This window comes from Heteronotia binoei, chromosome 5 (assembly GCF_032191835.1).
Source record: "Heteronotia binoei isolate CCM8104 ecotype False Entrance Well chromosome 5, APGP_CSIRO_Hbin_v1, whole genome shotgun sequence".
NCBI classification, from domain to species: domain Eukaryota; kingdom Metazoa; phylum Chordata; class Lepidosauria; order Squamata; family Gekkonidae; genus Heteronotia; species Heteronotia binoei.
In genome coordinates, this window is record NC_083227.1 from 86,161,516 (window position 1) to 86,183,879 (window position 22,364).

Consider the following 22,364-nt stretch of genomic DNA (forward strand, 5'->3'; position numbering starts at 1 on the left):
AGTAATTGGCTCACAACCCACAAATGCCACCACCCTTTTTTACACCATTCCTTTTGCCACAATACTAAAACCGTTTAAAAACCAAATCTAAATCTTAAAGAGCTCAAACACCCAAGTTCAACCTATACATTAACCTTACTGGCTACATACAGAGTTATAATTTGGATTTCATACTGAAGCCTGCTTCAGTGAAAAATTTAAGAAGTGTGAAGTCATAGTTTCTTAATTGTATTATTTATGTAATATCACAAGAATTTTCAAAATTTATTAAATGTCACCAGCATAACTTTCTAACAAAGGCTGCCTTTGTGCCATCTAATAAATTATTGAGGGTTTTTTTCAAGTCCATGCATGCCATTAGCAACTTTAAGTTCTCCATAATTTGTTTTTTATAACCTTCAGCTGTTTTGGTAATGTTGAGATCTTAGTTTTAATTTTTTTAAAAATCAGTTAAATACAATTCTGGATGATAAAATGGGCTTGCTGTTATACATCTGTTGGGATAACTAATTATATATAAGCAAACTTAACTTGGTATGAAGCAGAACAATATAGCCAAGCATTAAAATACCCAATTTATTCCTCATGCCAAGAACACACATAAGTTAATTGTACAAATATTCCATGTAAACAAAACCACCTACTACAGTGCTGTTTCCTTTCATATGAATTCCTTGTTGCTGGAAATGTACCTTAAATATACAAAATGCAGTCATTCAAGCATCCTTGAACAAAATTCCATACTGTCAGACAGGTATGGGTTATAATTACAGTAGTAAGTACTATAAAGTGCAACACAACAACATGTTCATGTATCAATCCTGGAATTTTTAAAATGGTGAAATAAAGTTCTCTTCCTGGCTTATAAAGCTTGGGATAAGACATGTCTCCAATTCTTTCTGCTTCTGGAGGAGGCCCTGAAAAGAAAGATGCATGAATTTATTTTACAAAAGTGATACATAGTTTCATCAATCACCAGTCTCCATAAAACATGCGCAATTTTTAAATCACTGCTAAAGTGAAATCTTCATGATGAGGAATTTTTACATATATGCACCCCCCCCCCCCCCTTCAGTCATAATCTAGGGGCCTCCTGCAGGTGCCTGGCCCAAGGATGGCTTGGTTAGCTGTCACCAGGGGAAGGTTCTTTTCAGTTGTGGCCCCTGTCCTGTGGAATGCACTTTCGGATGACACTCATGCCAAACTCGTTTGGTTTCCACATGACATGCAAGGCTGAATTGTTTAGGAGAATAACCATATATTTAGGCTGTTTTAATAGTGGCATGATAGCCACATATTTTAATAATTTAATATTTTAGTGTTAATATTTTATATTTCGTTGTTTTTATGTTTAACCCTATTGATTTTAATGTAAGTTGCCACAAGGTGACTAAGTTGCCTTCAAAAATATACATGCTGGTGCTAGAATTTTCTAGCTGTCAAGGTATTACTTAAAGGAATTGGTTAGGAAGAAAAAGGCAGTTGTACTATTGACAAAATAGTATCTCTTGAAAAACAGGTGATGGTATTCTACAAAGAAATCACTGTACATGAATGAGGAGTTGAGCTACTACTGGCTCTATCTGGAAACTTTGCTGTGTTGGAACACAGAAGTTCAACCGCAATATAAAATTTAGCTATCTCATTTCCTTTTTCTAATAAATGAAAAGGCAATTTGTTTAAGCTTACCACCTCTTCTTACTTATGACTATGTTTACTGCCTTGAGTGTTGGATGCAATTTCATACTAAATAAACATTGAGAAATCTAAAATTTTTGGCTGAAAGTGGAACTCCAAAATTAGTAGCTTCACCAAACTAAATCTAGTGGCCTAATCCTACCCCAAATAAATGCAAAAAAATTTCATTGTTAATTCATATGCTTGTTTTGTTTCTGTGTTTGCTTGAGAGTAGCTAAGAACAAAAGAGACATTTGATGATTAAAGATGCAACGTGTGGACAAGAAATGGCTTCTATCCCAAGGAAAGGTATAGCGGGAACTATACTTTTCCATTAGATGTCTGTCTTGCCACACAGTGTTTGGTCAAGCTAACAGGTGTGCACTAGCATAAAGATTATCCTAAATCAGTTTCATTCAATGAAATGAAAGGAAATGCACTGTTTTCTATAGGTTATTGCTGCCATCCAACATTTATGTAACTTACAACTGTAATATCAGAATGGACATTTTAATTTTACAAACACTGGAAAATATTCTGAATGTAGTTCAACAAACTATGAAAGGAGAAAAACAGCTGCTAATGCTGTGCTGAGAATACACAACAGTATACCATACAAAGCCATTACAGGTTCCTCAAGCAGAAGAATATCTTGCACTTGGGCTCAGTTCAGATATAAATGAATGTATTAACCATGGTTAGTTTATGAAAGGGAGAGAAGGTAACAGAGTTGGTACTTAGATGAAGTTCTACCAAGGAAAATGCTACAGAGGAAGACAATTGCAAACACTCCCCTTCACTTCTCACTTGCCTTAAAAGCCCCTGGCTGGGGGGGTCACCATTGGTCTATCATGACTTCACAGCACATTCGCTCCAGTTTAAAAAATAAAAATGCTAAGATGACATATTACAGTTTATAGAGCTCTCTTGTACATTAGATAAATATGTAGGGTTGTGAAACCAGGATTCTGCTTGTATCCTATCATTCAAATCCTGGTTTGTCTTCACAAAAATAGCCAGGGAGTATATCACCAGGGGCCAAGCCAAGTCAGCATTCATGTGCCACAAGCAACCATAAGATATAACTGTGGCTACTTGAACCAGTTTCAAACTCTGGTGTCTCATCCTGATTTGGTGGACTCTATATGATAGTATGCCCTGCACACAATCACACCACCAATAGCTAAGCCATAGTTTTACATTATGTTTGTAATAAGTCTCTAGTTTTGTTGTACAGTACTTCAGCATGAACTATAAACATCTCTTTAGCCAATGGAAAACTCCTTCATGTGGAATGGTACATGCTGGATATAACGGTCCTTGTTTCATTTTCACCTTCTCCATCATGGAAATCTACACAGGAGAAGCAACTTAGTTGTGGCTAGTCATAAGGTTGCTTTTACATGTCATCACAAAATCCAGTTACAAGTTGGTTGTTGTACATTGCAATATAGGTCTTGGATTACATTAAGGAATTTCAGTGAATTGTATAAATCCTAAAGTAATCCATATCATCATATAAGATACATCTAGGTGGTAGATCTATACAGCAAATCACCAGTTAAGATGTTCGATCTGAATACTTTATTTTGTACAGGGTTCATCCACTTTACTTACACAAGAAGTTGCTTCAGTGAAGAGACTGCACTTCTAATTACACATAATCACAACAATACACATTAATGTCTGTATTTACACCATTGTATTAACTAACAATTCTGCTTCAGCAAGATGTAAATAAGGCTAAGCATAAGTCTGAACAGCTGGACAATGGAATATTTATGGCAGAACCATCCATAATGTTGGATGTGAAGCTGTCATCAATGCTGCAGAATAACTGGGACAAGCACTGAAGAATTCTGAGTGTGGCAAGCCAAAATTTCCTTTTGCTTACTCTTCAGACAACAAAATTTACAAAAAAACCCGTAATTTAGAAAATTCTGATGAAGCAGTAAAGTAATTTGCTTCAAGAACGTTTTCCTAAGGCATGCAACCAGCAGTCTTTTAATTTCCTGTGAAATCTAACATTCTTCCTGCCGTGTGGTTTTTCCTGTTTCCATAAACAATCATTCATGACCAAATTTTTGAGACTAGGGAACTATTCACTGGAGTCTTTTAACAACATTTGGAAATCTGTTTTCTGGAAAACTAACAGCAATAAACTGAAATAGCATGTATGCATAATTTCATTCAAGACTCTGAACTCTTGAAATTCTGAAAACCTACAAGCCCACCTCTTACTCTTAACCAAGCTGTGGATCAATTGTGCACCAGTTTAGTAATGTGCCAGCATCTGGTTAAGCACAGTTAGTATTCAGTATGCATAGCATAGTACATTGAATTCAGATTCAATTTTATTTTTCAACAACTTCTGAATTAAGTCAGTGGTGTACACGTATCAGATGGCAAGCTGTAAGTCACAATACAGATGTTCAAACTACAGTCAATGTATGGCCTTTTAAAACAGAACCCTACTTTACAGTCCTGTTTCTAGAAGCCACATGTGCTCTTTCTTTTGTCCAACAGGATATTATATATGTTTCTACCACATTCAATGAAGTAGTATGTTTCTGATAAAAGTCTACCGTAAGACAAAGCTATTGCTGGTCTTGCCTGGACACAGCCTTCAACATTTAGCAAAGTTATTTTGCCTGTTAAATTACTTCAAGATTTTGAGGTTACCAGTATATTAAATTAGCTATATATTAAAATACATTAGCAGATCTAAAATAGATTTTTAACCTCGGAACGTACTTCAATTTGATATCACATTTTTATTCCACCCTTCCTTCAAGATATTCAGGGCAGCAGTTCTCACTCTATAGCTCTCATACAAAAAAAGAGCTAAAGAGGAGAAGGGCTTTGGACTCCTTTAACATGAAAATGTTATGACTCCTGCCTATTTTCTGTAAACTTTAAAGGAATAAGGTCTTTTAGAGGGCCTGTTTACTAGACAGTATGGCACGATGTAGGAAAAAAACCCTTTAAGACATTACACTAATCTCCAAGTATCAAGTACTTCCGCTCTTCAAAATGTGGACAAAGAATTCAGAAGTAAGATAAGTCAAGTAGATCAGTCTCATCAAAAGCATGTACTGCTGTTTTACCTTGATTCAGGAACACAGCCTAACTTCAACTTGCAAACTGTTTGACATGATGAGTGACTATGACTCAAAGAGACTTGTCAACAAGTTGAACAGCACACCCCCATGAAAAGACTTACATGTTTGACTCAAGAGTTACTACAGCTTGGTCTAATTGGGCAGGAACTACTAGTTTTCCAAAACAGCAAAAATATTTTTGCAGTAGGATCAGTAATAATGGGTTTTAGAAAGAATTAGCTTGACGCCTACATTAGTGCATGGTCAGACAACATAAATTCCTCACTTCAACCTAGGTCGGTACTGTGCCATACAAAAATGGCACTGTCATAACAGAGCTGAAATTTTATTTTTAATGCAGTATGCATTTTGGTGCTGGACCTGCCATGAAATCCGCTGAATCTGCAAGTGGTGACATCCTGAGATATTTGAAACAACAAGTCTGAAGCAATAAAGAGAACAAAAGAGGAAGCTAACAGGATATGTTTTGTGACTGTTCCCTTTAAATACTTCTGAACCAAAATTCTTTTAAACGATGGCTAGATTGTTTTGTCGATATCATTATTCCCATTTAGAAGTCTCAGGAATTCTAGAATCAGTACATATTCACCAGAGTTCTTTTGAATCTTCAACCACCCATTTAGAATTGTAACTCATTTTGATTTGTTGTCCCTGCTATGGACAAGGGTAGGTGCACAGCTGTTTGTTTCAATATCCCTACAAAATCAAAGACTAGTCATTCATGGAGCGTAGAAAGGTGGATGCAACAAACTACAGCAAGAACTCTTCTATGTGAATCATCAATATAAATGAGTACACAGGGTGATACATACAGCAAGAGGGGAATCCGATCATTTGATAATGTAGCATAACATGACACCTTCCCCTGCCTCCCCAAAAGTGGAAACAAGCATAAATAAGAGGCAGTAATTAAACAAGAAGCAAGAGCAGAAGACTGATTATATCAGTTCATTAAAACTTTTAAGAACAAACAAGATTAGGGAAAACTTGCTCTTATCTTGGTGTATAACACAGGTGGTAGACAATGGATTAGCCTTCACTAGCTAATCTACTAATTAACTTTGAAATATGGACCAAATGTGGCAGTACCAAATGGTGCAGTTAATTTAGTAGCACTGATATCTCTGTGCAAGTATCCACATAATTCAATGATTGTTCTGATTTAGCACAGGATCCCAGAAATAAATCTGCTGTTGCATTTTTCATCGTTTCTGCTGCTGCATTTTTTTAACCTCTGGAGCAATTAATGATGGAGTTCACCATGTCAAGAAAATGACTTTGTCACATAGCATCTTCAGACAAAATCTCTGCATCTAAGTCAACTACAACTATAGATTCAGAATGTGAGCTCAAGAGGGGAGGACTCAAACATTTGAGCTCATTTTGAATGTATCTATCACTCCCAATTCAGAGTAATACACAACAGAAAGATTCTCAATGTTTTCATCTATGGTAATGCTGTAAACCCAATGTTCTACAATAATGGTGGAGCTGCTAGCTTCTTACTGAAATAGATGACTGAATAGTTTTCCCACAACTAACAAGATGGAATTTTTGTGGGAAGCATGCCAGAATCTTGGACATCTGTTGTTAGAATGGTTTAGCCTTCACGAAGAACAAGGAACAAATCTTGAAATGGAAATGGTTTGGTATAGTAATATTTACAACCAGAAGACAATGAAAAGAACATATATAGCATATTAAAAATAATGTTACTTTGATCATTTGATGTCAATATTGTGAGGGCTTTTTTGGCTGATGCAAGAACCTGGAAGTGTTCAGTAATCAGAAGACATCTACCATTCCTTCAGCAAAGCAAGAGGAGCAAAAATATTTTCTTGAAAGTTAACTAAACAAATATGAATTATGCAGTATGAAGCTATCTTCACTCAGGTCAAGATGATACACAACTTGCTAGCTAACAGTTTCTTTTGTCAGCTGAAGAACACTAAATCAAAACAAGCAAAGTACACAGCTACTAAATATCAGTACTAAATTCTACCAGGCTTCAGACTATCTAATTGTGAAACCCCGGGACACTGCTTCAGGCTCAGGCTCCCTTTTACTGCATACACTAAAGAGTGTTTTCACTCTTTAACTAGAAGAGAGAACTGAGATCTCCATTTTGTACTATCCAGCTATCACCTTAGTCTTGCATCAACAATTGCAAAAATGACATCAGTAACTGCAATATGTACAGTAACCATAGTCTGATATTTCTATCTTTTGGCATTTATACTATATGGAATTCAGTCTTGACAATAAAATTGTACCTGAACTATACACAACGAAACAACCACAAGATGTATCTACCAACTTACAAATGTACTATGGAATCCTACTTCTGTTAACTATTTTACAATTATGTTTTTCTTACCTATTTCCTTCTCCATTTTCATAGGTTCATTTGTTTTAGTGTATTTTTTTTAAATTGAAAAACTTTTATAATGGAATTGTCACATTTTGTAAACTGTGAGCTAATTTGGAGACTTGATACAAATCTAAACATGAATATATGCAACAGAAGTATGCAACAGGCACACTATGAATACTGTAAGCAGGGGTTTAGCGAAGAAAACAAAAGATCAATGGCTGAAGCTGAGTAATCAAAAAAATCAGAAGGAAATTACAGTGGTTTTACTTGACCTTGTAACTGTAGACTTTTAATAGGCAACAAATATCATTATAGTTATTTTGAGAGTTCTATATAAGAACATTTATCTGGATACTTAAAATATTGGTAAATCTATATAATCTGATTCTATATTCTGTCTCTTCCAGCAGGCTACTTTGCACAGAAATATACTGATGATTTGGGCTCCCGCATTTTTGTCACCTAACCATTTACTGACGGTACAATCAAACTAACTCCAAAGTAAGTTATATGCATATTTATATGTGTTGTCTAGTTAACAAAAGATGAACTATGTAAAGCTGAGGTGCCTTTGAAATACCACAGGCTGGATCCCACCTTCTCTTTCCCCCAGCAGCTTAATGTTTGTTCCAAAAATCCTCTCACAGGGGAAAGGGGATTCCATCCAGTTCCCCCTTCCTTACTACAGCCCTCTGAGCTGTGATATGTTCTGTTCAAGAGGATTCCTTAGTCTTGAAACATAATCTAATAGGGAAGCGAAAGGTGACTAAAGATCCACTCTGCCAATTCCTTCTGTGTTTTTTCCCCCATGGCATCCAATTCTATATATCTTATATCTATATGAGTCTATTGATAAATATACCAAATATGCCACAAAAATTATGCTGCCTATACCAATCTACACAGTACAAAGAAAGACATCTACCAAAAAGTCAATCCCATTTTATTCAATGGGGATTACTTGGAAAGTGTTCTGAGGATTGCAGCTTGTAACACTTCACTGATAGTATTAATAGCCCTCAATAGCCCTCCTTATATAGCAAAGCAGTCCCGTGGTGCAGAGTGGTAAAGCTGCAGTACTGCAGTCCGAGCTCTCTGCTCACGTCCTGAGTTCGATCCCAGCGGAAGCTGGATCATGGTAGCTGGCTCAAGGTTGACTCAGCCTTCTATTTTTCCGAGGTCAGTAAAATGAGCACCCAGCTTGCTGGGGAGGAAGTATAGATGACTGGGGAAGGCAATGGCAAACCACCCCATTAAAAAGTCTGCCGTGAAAATGTGATGTGACATCAACCCAGAGTTGGAAACGACTGGTGCTTGCACAGGGGACTACCTTTACCTTTATATAGCAATCTTTTTAGCATGGATCCTGGAATCTGTTGGTGCAAGTATTGTAGATATTTATAATATTCTCTCCCACACCCCAAAGACCCTTTCAGTACCTGGCTTACTGGAGGTGATGTCAGGCAGGGCACTGGAATTCCATAGACTTGGGACATTTCAACATCCATGCTGATGACGCTGCCAGGGCCAGCCCATCCATTAGGCAGCCCTAGGTGGCTGCTTAGGGTGCGAGCCTGGGGGTAGTGATGACAAGTAGGGCCCTCCCACCCACCCTCACCTCTCTGGCAAGGGAAACAGGCGAGTGCAGCATGGCCCCTATGCCTCAGAGTGCACATGCTGCCCAGTTGCCATTGCTCAGCCTCCAGGGGCTGTGCTTCAGAAGCTTCCAGAAGCACGGGGGAAGCTGGGCGATGGCAGTCGGGTGGCATGCAGACTCTAAGGTGCAGGAGCCGTGCTTGCGCTGTGGTACTCACATTTGCTGAGGGCAAGGGTGGGAGGAGGAAAGGTGCTGGTGGCAGGACGGTGGGGCAGGGCCTCACCTCAGGTGCAGACACCCTGAAGCTGGCCCCGGACACCACCTCTGTACTGTCACTATTATATGTAAAGAGACAGCTTATAGCATGTGCTGCAGAACAGAAAGTAGATCTAGAGGCTTAGATGATCTACCTGACAGCAGAGTCAGCATGACACAACAAGTTGCTGATTGCCTGTCCAATCTATAAATGTACAGAGCAACTGTGGTGATTGTGGGTTAATGGAGTTGGAGTGCAGCGGAGCATATTGTCAGTCAGGAGAGTGAGTGGTATTGTAAATAAATGTATATAGTGGTTTTACAGCTACTGTGTACAGCCTTCATTTTTGCGTCGCTAAGAATCACCCTCTTGGTCTCTAAGCGCATCGACAGGGTTATGGGCCCAGCACGCTTCCACTGCGCCTAAAAGACCTGAGAGAGAGGTGGTAAAGAAAGGATGCTGACTTGCTCCAGAGGCTGCCTAGGAGGTGAGATCAGCAGTGGCTGAAAGGAGTCTGAGCAGGATGGCTACAGCAGCAGCTACTGTGCTGGTGGAGAAGCTCACCACTACCAACAACAACACCTGGTCGCTGAGGTTAGAGCATTTCCTGAAGAAAAAGGGGCTTTGGGACTGTGTGTCAGCTCCTCCAGCTAATCCCACGCCGGTAGAGGCCGTTCATGATCAAAAAGCTCTAGCCACAATCATTCTAAGTGTTTCAGACGACCAGCTGGTGCATGTCCGTGGGCACCAGACAGCAAAGGAGGCTTGGGAAGCTCTCAAGGCTGTGTATGTACAGAAGTCAGCAGGTTCGCTGATATCCCTATGGAGGAGGCTCTACAGGAAACGTATGCTGGCCGGGGAGTTGATGACGGTATGTCTAATTGTTTCCAAGACCTATAAGCAAGAGGGAAAGCGGTGGCTGAGGAAGATAAGGTGTACATATTATTGAGCTCTCTGGATGAGAGATATGACATGCTGGTGCTAGCATTTGAAGGGCAGGATGCCGACAAGCTAACTTTGCCTTATGTGACCGGCAAACTCCTGGCAGAAGAGCAGAGGCAGCTGGAGAGCAAGAGAGAGCAGACTCGAGCCAAGGGAGAAGAGAAGCCGAGGTCTGTTGGGGCTGGTTCCAGCTGGCAAGCTAAAGAGGAGGAAAAAGCCTTGCAGGTGCGGAGGAGGCGCTATCTGTGTAATCAACTTGGACATTTGCAAAGATTTTGTCCTCAGCAGCAGCAGAGAAAGAGCCGGCAGCAGTCTTCAAGGGCACCCCAGGTGACTCTGGTAAGAACTGGTCCGGGACTGCATAGTCTGCCCTGGGTTGTAGATTCTGGGGCTTCTCAGATATTTTGCTGCTGTGAAGAAGAGCTGCAAGCCTGCAGGCCAGCTGAGCAGAAAACTGTGAGCTTAGCTGATGGGAGACAAGCTAGCTGCTTTGCCAAGGCACGGTCTATTTTCCTGGACTAAATCACAGGTTTGAGAATGTATTATGTGTGCCAGAGTTAGAAACTAATTTGTTAAGTGTCTCTGTTCTGGCAAGAGCTGGGTTTACCGTAATATTTGATAAGCAGGGCTGTGCAATTTTGAAGCAGGGTAAACAGCTGGCTAAAGGCACTCTGAGAGCTAATGTGTATGAGCTTATGCAAAATGTGGGGAAGGCACATACTGTGTGGAATAGACAGCCACACAACAGGTGCATCCACAGGCTGCATAGAAGGCTGGGTCACGCCAGCTACCACACAATAAATAAAACTCTGGAGATATTAGAGGGAGTGAAGCTTGACAAATGCAATGCCTTCCTAGACTGCAATGTTTGTAAAGAAGCCAAATCAAGGGCAGTTCCATCGACCAAACGGAGTGAACGTGTGTCTGAGAGACCGCTCCAATTAATACATGCCGACCTGGTGGGGCCGTATGCACCCAGTGTTTCTAAAAACAGGTTTGGGTTAATTCTGGTTGATGATCACAGCAGGTTTGCGTGGGTGTATGCTATTAAGCACAAAAGTGATGTCTGTGCCACCTTCAAGTACTGGGCTAGAAGGGTGCAGAAGCAGTTGAATGCAAAAATTGCCTCAGTTCAAACTGACCAGGGAGGTGAATTCCAGAGTAAAGAGTTTGCCAACTATTTGAGACAAGAGGGCATAGAGCACAGAGTTGCCAATGTTTCCTCTCCGTGGGAAAACGGGATTGTGGAACGGAGAGCGGGAGTACTCCAGGGTATTTGCCATGCTTTGTTAGAAGATAGTGGGCTAAAGCAGGCATACTGGGGTGAAGCCTTAAAAGCGTCCTGTTATATTTCCAATCGTTTGTGGATGGAGGCTATAAACGACATACCCTACAGGGTCCTGTATGGGAGAAAGCCATCCCTAGATCACCTAAGAATATTTGGTTCAAAGGCTTGGGTGAACATCCCTCTTGATAAGAGGAGAAAGGGAGGTCCCAAAGCCAGAAAGCTTGTGTTTATAGAGTACCAAAATGGCATGAAGTCCTGGAGGTTTGTGGACAATAGTGACTTGATTAGGCTGAGTAGGTCTGCCTCGTTTTGCGAGGATGAAAATTGGTCTAAGATTAATGCTAATGAAATGCCTGGGGAAACAAAGCTGCAACTGTCTCTAGAAAGTGAGGAGGGGCAAGAGCCAGAAAGCTCACTGAAGCAGGAAGAAGACAGTATGAGCAGTTCAGCAGGCAGCAGTACACAGCAGGAGACTTCTGAGGCTGTAAAAAGGGAGCCGGTCAGAGTCTCTGCAAGAGAAAATAACGGTGTGCCGCCAAAATGATATGGTTTTGATACTGATGTGAATTATCTGGGCAAGGGAAATAGTTTGCCAGATGGAAAGCCAAGGGGCTGTGTAAGTGCACCAGAGGAACATGTGGATACTTCTTTCACTAGGGAAGAAGGAGGATATACTTATGTATATGATGACCATCCTAAAACATATCCCAGTGTGCTGGAATTGTTGAATGAGATGTCTCTTGGAGAGCAAGGAGACACATGAGCAAAGCCTGGAAGGAGAGGATGTAAGCAATAACTGAATTAAAAAGGGTGCAATGTGCAAATGAATAAAGTGCTGGAATGTAAAGGCAATGCTGTAAAATAAAACAAACTTACTGTTGGAAAATGTATGATCAGCTGTAACTAAACTATGTAACCAAACTATGATTGTAAAAACTGAGCTGAAATGTGTAAGCAAATATGAATTGAAAAATATGTGCGCTTGTATTGAAATTACACGGTACTGTGTTACTAACAAGCCAGCAAAAGATAAGGCAAGTGCTCAGTCTGGGCAGAGAGCCAACTGAGGAGATATGGTCAGTCTGGGCAGAGTGCCAACTGATAAGGATATGCTTGCAGGTTAATTGGCAAGCAGAGAAAAATGTGTGTGTGTTCAGGAGGAATGGAAATACTGAACTGTAACTGATGTATATATGGGAATGCATGTAATCAATGTATTGATGGTAAAATGATCAATGTGTATAGGCAATGTTGTAATGTATGGATGACAGCACAGCTATAACCTGAGGAGGGGTGTCACTATTATATGTAAAGAGACAGCTTATAGCATGTGCTGCAGAACAGAAAGTAGATCTAGAGGCTTAGATGATCTACCTGACAGCAGGTGGCTGGCTGCCAGAGGAATTGCATCAGCCAGCAGAGTCAGCATGACACAGCACGTTGCTGATTGGCTGTCCAATGTATAAATGTACAGAGCAACTGTGGTGATTGTGGGTTAATGGAGTTGGAGTGCAGCGGAGCATATTGTCAGTCAGGAGAGTGAGTGGTATTGTAAATAAATGTATATAGTGGTTTTACAGCTACTGTGTACAGCCTTCATTCTTGCGTCGCTAAGAATCACCCTCTTGGTCTCTAAGCGCATCGACATGTACAAGACCTAGTGACTTCTTTAGTAGAACTGAGAATCTCCCAGGTTGTATCAGGTCCCACACATCAAGCAGGCCACACACTAGATCTGTTATTCAGCTTGGAGATTGATATGGGTCTGGTTGCAAAAGAGAAGTGCCATAGTCCGATCATCTTGTCCTGAAGGCCTGTCTGGGCATTCCAAGCCATCCTTACATAGGCAATGAACTGTTTTATGTTTGCTCATGGAGACTTGTAGACCTAATTGGGTTCCAGAATGATTTGCAGGAACTGATGCCCCTCAATGACTCATTAGATGAACTGATAGAGGACTGAAATTCCCAGTTCTCTGAAGCTATCAATGAAAATGCCCCTTAACATCCGCTCTGCCCCTGTGCTAAACTAGTCCCATGGTATACCATGGAGCTATGAAGGATGAAAGAGGAGCAGAGACGTCTAGAGCGAGTTTAGTGACAGACTCATGACAAAACCGCAAGAACTCCTTATCGGACACTTTTGAAAGCTTTTGAGGTGGCGGTGAAGACTGCAAAGAAGGAATTCTACATGGCCTCCATTACATCTGCTAGCTCCTGCCTGGCTCAGTTGTCTAACATAATTCAGTCACTTACCTCATTGCTTTGATCTTATTTTACTGAGTGCTGTTGTAGATGGAATTATTATTAAAATATTGCAAAGCTATGTTTTTAACTATTTATTATTATGGACCCCAAACTGAATCCTACTGTGCAGGTAAGGGCAGGTTAGAAATCAAACTCACAAATAAACATTGAGATTTATGTGGATTAGTAGCTATGTGTATAAGGTGATTAGTACTAAGAAGAGCAGAAGATCAAATTGCCCCTTTCTCCCTCTTGCACAAGTGTCAGGTCCTCTGACATAAACAGTGAAAGGTAATTTTTTTGTCTTGAGGCATTCAGAACTATCACCTTCCACCTGCAGTTCAAGTCATATAGTCCACAACTCAACTAGTTCATTCTTTATTGTATGGAAATAAACTCTTAAATAAATGCTTAGTTGCATCTTATTTCTTACTCTATTGTAATTTCATGGTTAGAAATATATTTGAAAATTGAAATAAAAAACACAACACTGACAAAAAAAAGTCAGAAGGTTGATTCTATACCTAATAATCCATAAAATGTAACTATATATAAAATATCAAAAGATCTACACAGTAAAAGGGTAACAGGAGAAAAGAACTCAGGAAAATACAAAGACAGGAGATGAAATATGTATGAAATACTAATATATTAAAATGTGATACCAAAACATTCACTATGAATTAAGTTTGTGCAGTACCTGTCGTAATTCTGAGAGTCCTTTCAGTATGGCCTGCTGCCTGTCTCTCACCACATTGGGATTAAAAATTGCATCCCTTACATGATCGGAACTAAAAATCTGCCGTGGAGTATGGTAAGAATCTAAAGGTAAATACAGATGAAATCAGTATTACACTTTTCTCAATATTGTACAGGAATGAATGTTTTCATGATTGTCCTAAAACTGTTTTAGTGGGAAAAAAGACAAAAGACAGGTTTCTTACCTGTAACTGATGATCTTCGAGTGGTCATCTGTGCAGTCACACATATGGGTTATCCGCCAGGATCGAGCCCGACCTCGGAGAATTCAAAGCAATCTTGAAGCTTTAATTTTAGCACGCCTTCCTCTCGTCCCGGGGAGGAGGCATCGTCTGCGCATACCTGGACGAGCGGGAGGCGCCTAACCCACTCAGTTTCTTCCCGCTGCCGTATAGGTGGACCAATTTTACTGATAATAAGAATCCAGCAGCGGGGAAGGAAGGGTGGGCGTGTGTGACTGCACAGATGACCACTCGAAGATCATCAGTTACAGGTAAGAAACCTGTCTATCTTCTTCGTGGTCTCTGTGCAGTCCCACATATGGGTGACTGGCAAGCTATTCCATCTGGAGGTGGGTGCTGGATCTGTAACCAGAAGACACGGTTAGTTATGCATAAGAAGAGAAAGGTCGTACTCACAGTGTGAATGACTGGGAACATCAGTCGAAGATGGATCGCAGCACAGCTTGCCGAAGGACGTGTCACGCCGAGCATGGACGTCTAAGGCGTAGTGCGAGGCGAATGTGGATGGGGACGACCAGACCGCAGCGGCGCAGATGTCCTCCATCGCAACGCCCTTGCAGAAGGCTGTTGAGGTTGCAATGGCTTTAGTAGAGTGAGCTCGTAGATGTTCAGGTATGGGCTGTTTTGCCAGTTCATAACAATGTAATAGCAGCCACAATCCATTTTGAAAATCTCTGTGTTGAGATTTTAGTACATTGGTTGTGGGTTGCGTATGTTATAAAGAGTCTAGTGTCCTTTCGGAACTGTCGTGTCCTTTCGATGTAGAAGGCAAGAGCCCTACGTACGTCCAAGTTATGCAGAGTTCGTTGACCTGCATCCACAGGGTGCTGGAAAAAGGCAGGTAAAGTTGAGGGTTTTCCCAGGTGAAACGCTGAGACCACCTTTGGTAGAAATGCAGGGTCAGGGCGTAGCACTACTCTGTTGTGATGGAAAACTGTGTATGGCGGGTCCGCTCTAAAAGAGCAGATGTTGCTAGCTCTCCTGCCGGTAGTGAGTGCTACCAACAAGGCTGTTTTCTAAGACAGGAGATGTAGAGGGATGGATGCCATAGGTTCGAAGGGTGGCTTCATCAACTGACAGTACGAGTGACAGATTCCAGGTAGGATGAATCTTGCGGATTGGAGGGTGAAGGTGAAGGATTCCTTTCAAAAAGGCTTTAGTAGCGTAGTGGGAAAACACGGTGAAGCCCTCGATATGCGGGTGGAATGCAGAGATAGCTGCTAGGTGGACCTTTAGGGAGAAGTACGAAAGTCCTGCATTAGAAAGGGCTAGGGTGTATGTTAAGATCTGAGTGATACTGCAGAGTTCAGGTTTAAATTTATGTAGAAATGCGTATTCCGAAAAGCACTTCCATTTCAGAGAATAAGATTTTCTGGTGGCAGGTTTCCTTGCATTGAGTAGGACATGCCGGACCTCTGGTGGGAAGCTCAGAAACTGATTCTCCATGCTGTCAGTCGTAGAAGCGCTGGGTTGTGGTGTAGGACCTTGCCCTCCTGTTGGGAGATCAAGTCCTGAGCCTGAGGGAGCTGAAGGAATGTGTTGTTCGAAAGGAGGAGGAGAGTAGTGAACCAGGGCTGACGAGGCTACCAAGGTGTAATTAGAATGCAATTGTTGCGGTCCATCTTTATTTTCTGTAATACCCTCGTGATGAGTGGTATTGGAGGGAATAGATAGTGCAGTGTCCCGGTCCATGTCTGGAGGAAGGCATCCCCTGCTGACAGTGGGGACGGAGGGCCTCGCGTGTAGAAGCGGGGACACTGGGCATTGTCTGGGGACGCAAATACATCTATTTTCAGAGTACCAAAGGTCTGGAACAGTGGCTGTAGGCAATGACTGTTGATGGTCCACTCGTGGTCATTGACTAGTTGGCGACTCAGTGCGTCTGCTTGGACGTTCTGGACCCCTGGTAGATGTACCGCTGTTAGGAAGATACCTTGGGTGATGCTCCAGTGCCATAGGACTAGAGCTCGTTTGCATAGTCGAGTAGAGGCAGTGCCTCCCTGTCGATTGATGTAGAAGACAGTGGCTACATTGTCGGAGGTGACTTGAATGTGGCGGTTGTGAAGAGATGGGAGGAAGGATCTCAGAGCTCTGTGGACCGCCAGGAGCTCCAGGTAATTGATATGGAGGGATCTTTCGTAGTCGGTCCATTGTCCCTGGACTGTGAGTACTCCCAAGTGGGCTCCCCACTTGGAGGCGTCAGTGGTAACAATCACAGAAGGAGGTGTCTGTGCAAATGGCATTCCCGCCAGGAGATGATGGTCCACCGTCCACCATCGTAGTGATGGAATAATGTGGGATGGAATGGTTAGCAAAGTACTTTGGTACTGTCGTTGAGGGTTGAATGTTAGGACAAACCACAGTTGAAGGGGGCGCATGTGAAGTTTGGCGAAGCACAGGATGGAGGTGGTGGCCGCCATGAGGCCTAGCATCCTCTGAAAGATGAGAGCTGTTTGGAAATGATGCGTTATTATCTTGTTGGCTAAGGACTGGATATGTTGCACTCTGTCTGCAGGAAGGTAGGCTTTGTGAGAGATCGTTGACAGGTGCGCTGCTATAAATTGTATGCTCTGAGTAGGATTTAGATTGGATTTTGCCCGACTGACCTGAAGGCCTAGGGTAGCCTAGAGGGAGAGGGTAGCCGAAACGTCCGTTTGGAGCTGTTCTTTTGTTTGGGTGACGACCAGCCAATAGTCTATGTCAGGGTAGATGGAGATTCGTTGTTGTCGGAGTACTGCTGCCATCACAGCCATGCATTTTGTGAATACTCTTGGTGCTGTGGAGAGACCAAAGGGAAGAGCGCGGAATTGATAGTGTTGATCTCCGATAGCGAATCTGAGGAATCTTCTGTGATGGTGGTTGATGGTGAGGTGGAAGTAGGCATCTTGCAGGTCTATCGATGCCATCCAAGCCTGCTCTGGAATCAGTGGTAGGATAGACTGAAGAGTGACCATGCGGAATTTTTTGTAGTGGATGTGAAGATTGAGCTTTCGAAGATCTAATATGGGGCGTAACCCCCCGTCTCTCTTTGGAACCAGGAAGTAGCGGGAGTAGAATCCCGTGTGATGGTACTGTGGTGGAACTGGTTCTATAGCTCCCTTGTCCAGCAAGGTCGCAATTTCCAATTGTAGAGGTGGGGATGGTGGGGTAGTTATGAACCTGTGATGTTTTCGGGTTGAATTGAACTCTATGGTGTAGCCCCTGTGGATGATCGCAAGGACCCATGAGTCTGATGTTATGGACTCCCACATGGGGTAAAACGGGTGTAGTCTGATGTCTGGATGGTGTTGTGGCAGTCCGAGGGGGGTAGGGGAGTCAAAGAGACTGCTTTGTGGTCGGTGTTGCTTTCTTTGATGTTTGAGGACGTGCTCTCTGCTGGAAGGGTTGTTTTGCCTGGGGAAGCTTGCGCCTCCAGGGTTCTGCCTGTCGTGGGGACCGAGAACGCTTGTAGTGATTTGGCTTCCAAGTTCTCTGTCGTATGGATTGGGATTGTAGTTGGGTAACCCCCAATCTTCTAGCCCTCTTTCTGCTGTCGTCGACATTGGTCAGAATGTTGTCCGTAGTGGCATTGAATAGGCCCTGCCCATCAAAGGGTAAGTCCTCTATTTTAAACTTTATGTCTGGCTGCAGTGATGAAGACCTGAGCCATGCCATGTTGGCATAAGGCAATTGCCGATGCCAGCGTCCTGGATGAGCATTGGGCTGCATGGCGTGCTGTGTTAATTTGCTGCTTGCTGACCCTTGCATGTGAGGCTTGTCTTTGTACTGTCTCTGGCAGGGAGGGAACCAGGGTGTTGAGTTGCGTAGTCAGGTTAAAGGCGTACGCTGAGAAGTAGGCCATATAGTTATGAATTTTCGTAGTGGCGGTGGTGAGGGAGTAGATCTTTCTCCCGATGGTGTCTAGTTTCTTGCCTTCTCTCTCAGGAGGAACGGGATGCCTTGTCTGCTTGGATTTGGATGATGAGTGAACTATCATAGAGTTCGGTGCTGGGTGGTTAAAGAGGAATTTCGATTCGGGGACATGAACCTCGTAGAGTGATTCGACCAGTTTTGATGTTAGTGGTACTGAGGCTGGTTTGTCCCAAGCCTCTTTAAGGGTTTCCAGATGAACTGGGAGCATTGGAAAGGAGGAACCTACCGGCAGGTCCGCGTGCACCAGATCATAGACTACGTCCGAGACTCTAGGCACGTCAGTAGTTAGTTTGATGTTGAGGGAGTTTGCCATGTTGGATAACAAATCCAGGTAGGATTTGGGTCCCTCTGATGGGGACAGGTCAGCCAGTTTAGCAATGTCAGATGCTGGTGAGTGAAGATCTGAAGTTGACAAATGTGATGAGTCCGATTGCTCTGCTTCAGATTCTTCCTGGGTGTCTACGTCCAGAGGTTTAGCTGTTTGTTTAAGCAGTGAGGGCTGTTCCAGTGGTTTAGGTGAGCAGATCAAGGTCGATCTGGCTGGGGACGATGGTCTCAGCTCCGTGGTGTAATGTGCAGGGGTTTCACGGTACCAAGGGCGGTCCTCATAGTATGCATGTTTTTGACGCGGAGGAGTTTCACGGTACCGAGGGCAGTCTTCTCTGTATGTTCGATCCCAATAGTAGGGCACCTCACGGTGTCGAGAGTCCTCATGGTACCAAGGGTCCTCACAGATTCAATGCTGACAGGAACCCGCGGATGGTGATCTGTGGTATCTTCGGTACTTACGAGGGGATGGTGACCTGGACCTCGATGGAGTGTAATATTAATAGTGTTCCCTGTGACCGCTTCGCGACCTCCTAGCTCAGATTTGAATGGGCAGTTCTCTCGGAGTCGACGGTTCTCTTTCAAGGGAGGGTGCAGACATTGTTTGTGGAGGTATTGAGACCTCCCGAAATGAGTGTGCGTCTAGGATGTTGAAGCGCTGGCTTTTGGTTGAACCCAGGGACTCGGTGCTCAGGATCTGTTCTGGCAAGGATTCGTGAATTGAGGGTGACCGAGAGTGGATGCGAACGATCTCGAGGGGCACGATAGCAGTGGACGCCGAGGCTTCTACTGGAGCCGGGGTTGTCAGTTCCAAGGCCACGGAGTTGGCAGCCGGGTGCGGTGTGGGAGGCCGTGCCGAAGACGTCAGATCCAGTGGTCTATGGCTTGCCTTGGGCTTTTTAGGAGATTTTGGACCCGTAGGGTCCTTAGAGGTCGATTCTGTGTGCTGCCGCTTTCTGGAATCATCTGACTTCTTCAGATGTTTCCCAGACTTAGGCTTACTGGGAACCAAGGCCACGGAAGCAGCCGGTCGAGCCATCCCCTTCTGAGTAGCTAGGGATGATGGCAAAGTCTGGGAACTCGAAGCGTGGGACATAGCCGGGTGCAGTGATGACTCTAACAAATGACTTCTGAGTCTTGCCGTGTGGTTTTTCCTCGCTTGTTTACCAAACTGGCTGCAGTGCACACAAGTATCAGTACGGTATGCCTCGCTGAGGCAGAAAAGACATAAAGAGTGGCCATCAGTCGATGGAATTTTAGAAGCACAGCGAAACACACCTTTTAAAAGTGATTTTGTCCTTCTCTTCCATCCGCCCGGGGGGGAGGGGGGGAGGGGAACAAAGTCTAAAAGAGATAGCATGAGTTCTTTTTTTTTAATGATACCAGTGAAGAGAAGAAGACGAATGGTGAAGGCGGTGAGAAGTTGAGAGGAGGAAGGATTGCGATGAAAGCAAGAGACTCAGCGAGGTAGGTGTATCCCGGACGGCGGTAAAGAAGAAACTGAGTGGGTTAGGCGCCTCCCCCTCGTCCAGGCATGCGCAGACGATGCCTCCTCCCTGAGACGAGATGAAGGCGCGCTAAAATTAACGCTTCAAGATTGCTTTGAATTCTCCGAGGTCGGGCTCGATCCTGGCGGATAACCCATATGTGGGACTGCACAGAGACCACGAAGAAGATTCAATAGTTTCAGAGGAATAAAATGTTTAATGCATCTGTAACAAATTAGTGTATTTTTAAATGCATTATTTTAACAGCATTATTGCTTCATGAGATTATCACTAGAATATACCAGTCTAAGCTTGCAAGACACACTTCCATTCCCCCCTTCTCATCAGGGCCAGCATGGCTCCCTGACTATCTTGCAGCCACTGCTGAGCCTTCTGTGGCTCTCGGGCTTTGCCACTGTTGTTAGGCCTGCTATGGCTTGTGGGCTTTGCTGTCACTAGGCCTGGTGACTCCCAGACGCCACCATAACCAGTGCTGTGCCTGACACAGCTACTGGGAGTCACTGCCACCAACAACTACCACACTGAAGGAAAGCACAGAGAGTGCTCTTTTACTTTGGGGGAATTTAACCCTCCAAGAGTATTTTTTTTTAAAGATTTCAGATTTTTCTGCAACCCTGCGAGGTCACACAAGTTTAATAAATAAAATCCGCTTAGTGAAAGTGTAGCCCCAATCTGCAGATTTAGATACCTGCAGATGGAAGCCACACTTAAGAAACAAATGTAGGAGATATTTCACTTTATACATTATTGCACTAGAAGCACTTCACTGTGCTTTTACTAATACAATTTTAAATGTAGGGGACTGATGAAATAGTCATTAATCATAGGCAATTATCTAAATCTATGCTTTAGTACCGTTCAGCTGTTGGTATTGCAGATCATGTGTCGAAGGTCTAGTCATGGGTGCATCTGGATCCAGGTAATACACTTCATTTGTTCGCACATAGGGAACAAAGTATGCTGATGGTGGCCTTTCCATTTCAGCACTTGGAGCAGGTCTTTCACTTTGATGCTTATCTTTATGTATACTCTTCTCTTTCACATAATTGGTATTATTAGATGAAAAATCAGAAACCTTCATTGGTGTTTGTAACCTGCTTTTAATTGCTGGAACAGGTGGTGAGTCGGATCTGTGGACACACCATCATTAGTAAGATTTTAGAAACAGTTTCTTGTGAGTCGTTGTTCTCCACCTTTGCTCTGGTATTTTAATTTACTATTTACTTTTCCTGTTAATTCTTTCTTCTTCTCACCAAGGTAACTATTTCCTTAATGTTTCAATCATAATTATGTAAAATCAGTGGAATGGGGGCATGGAGCAGCAGGTACAGGAAATCAGGGTAAGAAAGGGAAGGAAACAGGGATGTAAGAAGGTCAGACAGTTGCTTATACAATGCTGAAACTTTGTTCAAAATATGCCGTAAAAAGACAACTTGAGTAACTGTACCAACAGAGAGTTTAGTTGGTTTTTCTTGATAGCTTAGACTGATATTTGATTGCGCATATTTCTTTTTTCCTGGCTGGTTGAATTGTATCCATCAAAACTGGGCCACTGCTAGCTAGAAATGTTTAGGTCTGCTGTGTTTTTCTAGATCTTGGTTTCCTCTGCTCAGCTCTGAAAATCTCAGCTTACTTGAGCATTCATAACTGAGTTCAGCCACAGCCCACTGTATAGGCAGACATTTACTTGCAATGAGACACTTGGGTGTTTTGATTTTTGGTGGTTAGTTGTATTTTAAGACTACAGAAAGCCAGATTTAGTTCATCTATGAGTGAGCCAGTGGTCCTCATGCCTTTAGGCAATAAGATACAAAGTTTAATCCATATCTGTTGGATATGAGAATATGAATCAGAGATAAAACTAAGTTTCATTCAGACATTAATACGGACTACACTTGAACCTGTCTGACTGCTTGGGTTACTGCACACAGTTGGCTTCTCTCATCTCACACAAGGAAGAAATACAGTTTAAAACAAGCTCTATTGTCCTATGATGTACTACTGCAGGTACACAATTGAACTAGAACTGGTTTTCCCTCCCACAAGCCAGCATTCTAAGCCTGGATTATACAGAGACTTACACAGGGGGTGGCATCTTGTCTGATGAGAACTGG

The 22,364-nt window shown here is 42.8% G+C and overlaps 1 protein-coding gene and 1 long non-coding RNA gene across 2 annotated transcripts in view; one reads left to right on the forward strand and one right to left on the reverse strand.

Annotated features, from left to right (window-relative positions):
* Positions 1–562: 562 nt before the first annotated feature.
* CCDC66 (coiled-coil domain containing 66) overlaps positions 563–22,364 on the reverse strand; it is a 62,868-nt gene continuing 41,066 nt past the window's right edge. Inside the window, exons 17-19 of the mRNA XM_060239746.1 lie at positions 21,106–21,380; positions 14,203–14,324; positions 563–917 (exon numbers count right to left, since the gene is read on the reverse strand). Coding sequence (XP_060095729.1) covers positions 831–917; positions 14,203–14,324; positions 21,106–21,380 — 484 coding nt within the window. The 3' untranslated portion in view covers positions 563–830. The remainder of the gene's footprint in view (positions 918–14,202; positions 14,325–21,105; positions 21,381–22,364) is intronic.
* On the forward strand, positions 7,616–21,231 carry LOC132572570 (uncharacterized). The gene is made up of 3 exons (XR_009555441.1): positions 7,616–7,674; positions 14,191–14,330; positions 21,103–21,231. It is a non-coding gene; the product is annotated as an uncharacterized LOC132572570 (long non-coding RNA).